General features: G+C 44.4%; 1 protein-coding gene across 1 annotated transcript; it reads left to right on the forward strand.

The window, feature by feature from the left end:
• On the forward strand, nucleotides 5,816-6,646 carry LOC110437556. Its single transcript, XM_021466025.1, has one exon. It carries the CDS (start codon nucleotides 5,816-5,818, stop codon nucleotides 6,644-6,646), a length of 831 nt encoding a protein of 276 aa, XP_021321700.1.

Genomic DNA, 6,876 nt, shown 5'->3' on the forward strand with positions numbered 1-6,876 from the left:
TAATACTTCTAGGTGAAGAGGCTCAAGTGGAAGGTCGGTTCGATCTGTTTGGAGATAGTGCTAATCTTGATGCAAGATAGGTGCACGGTTTGCATGGAACATACCATATGCTAAGAAATCTATTTAGACGCACCCTAACAGAACTCCTAAATGACATGTGTCATATGGAATCTCGCTTTGGTCTGTTTGGAGACAGAGTTAGTTTTGGTGCAATATAGGTACACAGTTTGCGTCTAATGCATCATAGGTTAAGAAACCATTTTGTATGCACCCGATGATACTCCCAGGTAAAGGTGCTCAAGTGGAAGCTCAGTTTGCTTTGTTTGGAGATAGTGCTGATAGTGCTAATCTTGATGCAAGATAGGAGCACGAATTGCATCGAACGTACCATATGCTTCGAAATATATTTGGAAGCACCCAATAGAACTTCTAGATGACGTGTGTGATATAGAATCTCACTTCGGTCTCTTTTGAGATAGTGTTAGTTTTGGTGCAAGATTGGTACACGGTTTGTGCCTAATGCACCATAGGCTAAGAAACTATTTTTGACGCACGCGATGGTACTCCTTAGTGAAGAGGCTCATGTGGAATCTTGGTTCTGTCTGTTTGGAGATAGTTCTAATCTTGATGCAAGATAGGTGCACGGTTTGCATGGAACATACCATATGCTCAGAACTCAATTGGGACACACTCGATGGAACTCTAGATGCACCCGAGGGAACTACTAGATGAAGTGTATCATATGGAATCTCACTTCGGTCCAGTTGGAGATAGTATTAGTTTTGGTGCAAGATAGTTGCATGGTTTGTGCCCAGTGCACCATAGGCTCAGAAATTGTTGTGGAAGTTCCCGATGGTACTCTTAGGTGAAGAGGCTCAAGTGAAAGCTCGGTTCGGTCTGTTTGGAGATAGTGCTAATCTTGATGAAAGATAGGTGTACAGTTTGCATGGAACGTACCATATTCTCAAAAATCAATTTGGACGCACCCGATAGAACTCCTAGATCATGTGTGTCATATGGAATCTCAATTCAATCTGTTTGGAGACAGTGTTAGTTTAGGTGCAAGATTGGTGCATGGTTTGCGCATAATGCAGCATAGGCTCAGAAACCATTATGGAAGCACCCGATGATAATCCTAGGTGAAGAGGCTCAAGTGGAAGGTCGGTTCGATCTGTTTGGAGATAGTGCTAATCTTGATGCAAGATAGGTGCACGGTTTGCATGGAACATACCATATGCTAAGAAATCCATTTAGACGCACCCCAATAGAAGTCCTAGATGACATGTGTCATATAGAATCTCGCTTTGGTCTGTTTGGAGACAGAGTTAGTTTTGGTGAAAGATAGGTACACAGTTTGCGCCTAATGCATCATAGGCTAAGAAACCATTTTGGATGCACCCGATGATACTTCTCGGTAAAGGTGCTCAAGTGGAAGCTCAGTTTGCTTTGTTTGGACATAGTGCTAATCTTGATGCAAGATAGGTGCACGAATTGCATCGAACATACCATATGCTTAGAAATATATTTGGAAGCACCCAATAGAACTCCTAGATGACATGTGTCATATAGAATCTCACTTCGGTGTAACACCCTAAAAATTTCACTTTTCCAAATAGGCTAATTGATTTAATTATTTGATGTGAGCACTGAGAAGTAGTAAGAAAATAATTTTTGTTGAAATAAAATCCACTATAAGGTCTAGACACATGTATGAGCATTCATGCTGTTGCATATATTTTGTTGAGTGGAGTTCTTTCAATTCAAATTGGTTTTACAAATTCTTTTCAAAAGGTTTGAGTAAAAGCTGGAAAAATAAAATGGAAAAGGATTTCTCTTCTCCCTCCCTGTCTCGGGCTTGGCCCAACCCCTTTCTCCCCCGCGGCCTGCCTATCTCCCCCTTTTCCCCCCTTTCTTTCACGTAGCACAGCCCAGCGCCAACTTCCGGCCCGCGCAGCGCAGGACCAGCAAGCCGCGCGCACACCTCCCCTCTGCCGCAGTCGCTGACAGGACGACCCCGCGCCCCTGCGTCACTGCCAGGTGGGTCCCGACGGTCAGAACCGTCCCCTACCCTGAGTCCGAGCCGGTCACGACCGAGCTCAACAACCGCGCGCGATTTCGTGCGAGCTGTCCTCCTTCCACCCGATTCTAGCCCTCTATATACTGCCCCGAAGCCCCGCAATCGCCTAACTCATCCCGAGCCGCAGCCGCCGCGTCGAATTTCGCCAAAGCCGCCGCCCAGCTCCCCTCCCCCACCCCGATCTAATCTCGGCCTTAGAATCGAGATCCAACGGCCGATATCCGAGGATACCCTTTCGGCCGGCTGTTTTGCAGAGAAACCCCCGAGCTTTTAATGTTCTAACCCGTGGTCCGTTTACGCTTTCTCCTTTTACGCTTTCTAAGTTCGAAAACGTATTTTCAGCCGCGCAGTTCAAAAACAGTTTCTAACATTTACAGTTTTGCCATTGAATCTATTTTGCTCATAAAAACTTCGTTTTAACTCCGATTTAATCCGTTCAAGTTGCGTTAGATTCATTTTCGCGTAATCTATAGATTGATGCTACTGTATTACAAGTTTTCAACTTTTAAAATCTGAGTTTAGATTTAATCTATTATTTTATTAAAGGCAATCTTATTTAGGTCATAACTTCTTCGTTTTAGATCCGATTTTTGTGAACTTTACGTCTGTGTGATCGTAGAGCGATGTAGATTCGTTTTATAAACTTTTTATCTTTATTTATTACTGTTGGTGTACTGTTCTAATAATAGGCTTGTTTGCTTTGTATGATTGTCTTTGGATGATTGCTATTGATGTGGTAGTTACGAATAGACGGTGAGCAGTTCGTGGGTGAACAAGAGTACTACTACGAGCAGGATCAGCAGGACCAGTGTGATCAAGGCAAGTATAGCATGGGATCATTCTTGTTTCCTAATAACTTTAATCACACAATTCATATTGCATGTGTCTCCTTGATAAGGATTTCCTAGTATTGATCTTATACCTTGTCACCTATGGTTATGCGTTGGGTAGCTTATGCTAGTGCTCCACTAAAGGATTATGCAATAAACATTAAAAGATGACTTTTTAGCAACTTTGGATAAGAGGGCTGGAGCATTGGGCTATCTTATGGTGCTCTAGTTTCTCTCCATAAGGACTTATCTGTATCTGACCATCCGGGACATATAGTACAACTGTGAGGGCTACATGGCTCTGGCTTTAGCTCAGTATGAGGACCTTTTCTAGCTTGTTAGTGGTTACCCTTGTGGCGCAAGTGGGGGATAGCAGACCATGGATTCCTGCGGGTGAGTCACACGGACTGACTAACGAAACCTAGCGGCCCTAACTTGTTAGACGAACCTTTGAAAGGCTTCATAGTGAACCCTGCCGGTCTTCCTTGGGAGTGGGCTAAGGGGCTGATCACCTCGGGCGAAAGGGTAAATCACGACTCACAGTGAAAGTGTACAACCTCTGCAGAGTGTAAAACTGATATAACAGCCGTGCTCACGGTCACGAGTGGCCTTGGACCAATACAGAATAAATGAACACTAATGGCAAATCGTTAAATGTTATTATTGTTAATATGTTGTTTATGCTATTCTTTATTCACTTTACCTGATCATGAGTTTATTATGGGTCTTGACAACTTGATGCTACTCATATGCTAAAAATTGTGACAACTAAAAGATACATGCAGTTGAACCAGTGTCTAACCTTTGAGCCTCATGAACCCCCTGTTATACTTGTTAAGTACGAGGTGTACTTACACTTGTTTATTTTCTTTATTTGGATAAAAATCCCGGATGGGTAACAGATGGCATGGGTAATGACTACTATCAGTACTTCCCTAAGGATTTCTTTTCTTGTGGTCAACCAGTTGACGTGCCTGTGTGATGGAGCTTCCATGCAAGAGTTATCTTTTATTTTCCGCCATATTTATGTAAGGACTCTGAGTTATATCGTTATGTAATAAACACTTGTGATGATACTCCCTATAATTTGTCGGCTTATGTGTGATTGATCTTTGGGCACACATAAGGTTTTGCATTCAATTTTATCCTTAAAATTGGGTGTGACAAATTGGAATCGGAGCCGTGTAGACTATAGGACGCAAGCCTAGATAGAAATGGTCATTTTAGTAGTCTTTTCTTCTCTATATTCATGCTTACCATCTTGCTCTTGTTATTTTCTAAAAACTTTATGCTTCTATCATCTTATTCTATTATGAAATTATTGATTCTAATCTAACTTCTCTCCGGTCCATTCTATAGATGGTTCGTGCCAACAAGACCGCTCGTATCTCCACTGGCGGGTACCATACACCTCATTACCAATACGAGCCTATGGAGCCACAAGAGGAGAGTTAACCGGAGCATGAGGAGACCCCACCACCTTCAGATCAAGCATCTGAGCCAGAGCTATCGCAAGTGGAGTCTGAACCACAGGAGGAGCCCTAGGAGGTCATACTCATTTCTGATGATGAAGAAGAAGGTGCTCCCGGAGGAGGTCAACCCCCATCACCACCACAGGATGGACCTGCTGAAGATGATGAGTCCCCTCCCATAGGGTGGACTAGAAAGGTGTACCACAAGGCTTCGTGCAACGCTCCGTCGCATCACCGGCTGGTGGGAATGTTGGAGAATTACTTCTCTGACTGGGATGCAGTAGTGGAGTATTCCTGCATTGAGTACATGCACCCCCTAGAGAACACCTACTGGAAGTCCAAGGTGCTGATCTTTCCCAAGGATGTGGAGAAAGATGCATACTTGAAGGACAGGGGCTACCGTCATGATGGACATAGAGCTACTATGGAAGAGAGCATGAAGGAAACAGCTTTCACAGCATGTTTGTTCCTCCATGAGCAACGTTTCGGTAACATGCGGTGGGACATACACCATTATCTACCCCGCCTGGACCCAGAACAAGGATGGGGAATGCTGGAGCCAACAGATTTGGACCCAGTCTCCCGAGTGATGGTGTACTTCGCTCATGAGATGGTGGAAAAGCATTTGAAATTGCAAGACATGGTGATAGCACAAGGGAAGGCCCTCAAGAGGTGCTACAAGATGATTGACGACCATCGTGAGAGGGAAGGACAGCCCAAGATCTATGGGAAGCTTGACTATGAACCCCGTCCTTAGTGTTGGAAGTCCCTAGTTTGTAATAAGCCGCTAGAAGCGCAAGTGAGTCGAGTCAAGTTAGTGTGGTGTGCTTTTTGTTATGCTTAGTTGCTTGTTATTATGTTTATGAGGGAGTTGGATCTTTGTAATGAGTGCTGGGACATTGTAGGCATGTCTACAAGTTCCATAGTTTAGGTTATTAGGGATTAAGGCTTAATGAATAAATAGTTGGGTTGGCAAATCTGTCTTTCCTGTTTTGTTTCTTTAAACCTATCTGTCTTAATAATTTTGCCCAGAAAAATCAGTTCGACCAAAAATTATGAAAATTTTATGGGAGTAACTAGACTTAAGCATCTTCCCTTTGCCGCTGGAATCATCTTTTTATCTGATCTGAGCCGAGAGATATGAATGTTGAAAACAGAGGTTCCTGTGCAGTTTGAGTTCTGGGACAGTTTCGTTTGGAGACAGTTTATGGCTAATTAAATGTCCGAATCTGAATTTGTGCTCTAAATAAAAGTTGTGAACAATTTCTTAAGCTTTCCAACCATCAAAGTTTCGCCTCTGTTGGACTTTTATATCTCAAGTTATTATCGTTTTACTGAACTGCTGGCACTGGACTCACTCAGAAAGTTTCAGAATTGCAAACTTGTACTTGAAAGTCTATATTTTGGGAGATTCTAAAGTTTTAATGTTATGACAGATGCCGCCAAGTGGTAGAGGACGTGGAAGGGGTGTCCCACTCAACCCACCCGCCACCATCGAGCAGCTATTAGCAGTCCAGACGCAGCTTATGGAAGCCCTGGTGAACAACCAACAGAATCATCCAATCGGAGGGGCACCACCGCGTGATAAGCGGGGTGAATTTTTGAAAGGTCATCCCCCTGTGTTCACACATGCCACTGATCCACTGGAGGCAGATGACTGGCTTCGTGTAGTGGAGAAGCAACTCAACATATCCCAGTATGATGATAGGCAGAAGGTGTTGTTCGCATCTGGACAACTTCAGGGAGAAGCTCAGACATGGTGGGAGTCGTTTGAGTATGGACGACCTCCCAATGCACCTGCTATCACATGGCTGGAGTTCAAGGAGAACTTTAGGTCCTATCACATACCAGAAGGGTTAATAGAACTGAAGGCAGAGGAGTTCCGGAATTTGAAGCAGGGATCTAAGACAGTTCCAGAGTACAGGGACAAGTTTGCTCAGTTGTCGCGCTATGCTCCCAGTGAGGTGGCTAATGATGCTGATAAACAGCGCCTCTTTTTGAAGGGATTGTATGATGGGCTCCAACTCCAGCTGATGTCCAATGGATACCCCAATTACCAGACGCTTGTGAACCGTGCTATCGTAGTGGATAACAAGCATAAGGAGATGGATGCTAAAAGGAAGAGGATGCAGGGACAGGCCTCTGGATGCAATACTCGTCCTCGCACCAACCAGCAGCAAGGCTCGCAGCAAAGGTACCAGGGACCACCGTCACAGTGGAATCGTGGTCAGTACCCCCAGCGCAATCAGTTCCAGCAGCGCCCGTAGTATCAGCAGAATCAGCAGCAGGGCAATCAGCAGACGTCACGCCAGGGTATGCCCAGCAACACTCCAATGAAGACTAGTGCCCCTAACACCCCCAACAAGTGTTTCCACTGTGGTAAAGAGGGTCACCTGTCATATCACTGCCCTAAAAAGCAAAATCAGCAGACCCCCCAGAAGCAAAATAGCCACCAGAAGTCAGCTCCCAATACTGGAAGGGTGAACCATATGTCCTC

Source organism: Sorghum bicolor, chromosome 8 (assembly GCF_000003195.3).
Source record: "Sorghum bicolor cultivar BTx623 chromosome 8, Sorghum_bicolor_NCBIv3, whole genome shotgun sequence".
In the NCBI taxonomy this organism is placed as follows: Eukaryota; Viridiplantae; Streptophyta; class Magnoliopsida; order Poales; family Poaceae; genus Sorghum; species Sorghum bicolor.

Excerpts from the sequence above, each read along its gene's own strand:
- LOC110437556 (XM_021466025.1), top strand. The coding sequence starts at position 5,816 with ATGCCGCCAAGTGGTAGAGGACGTGGAAGGGGTGTCCCACTCAACCCA.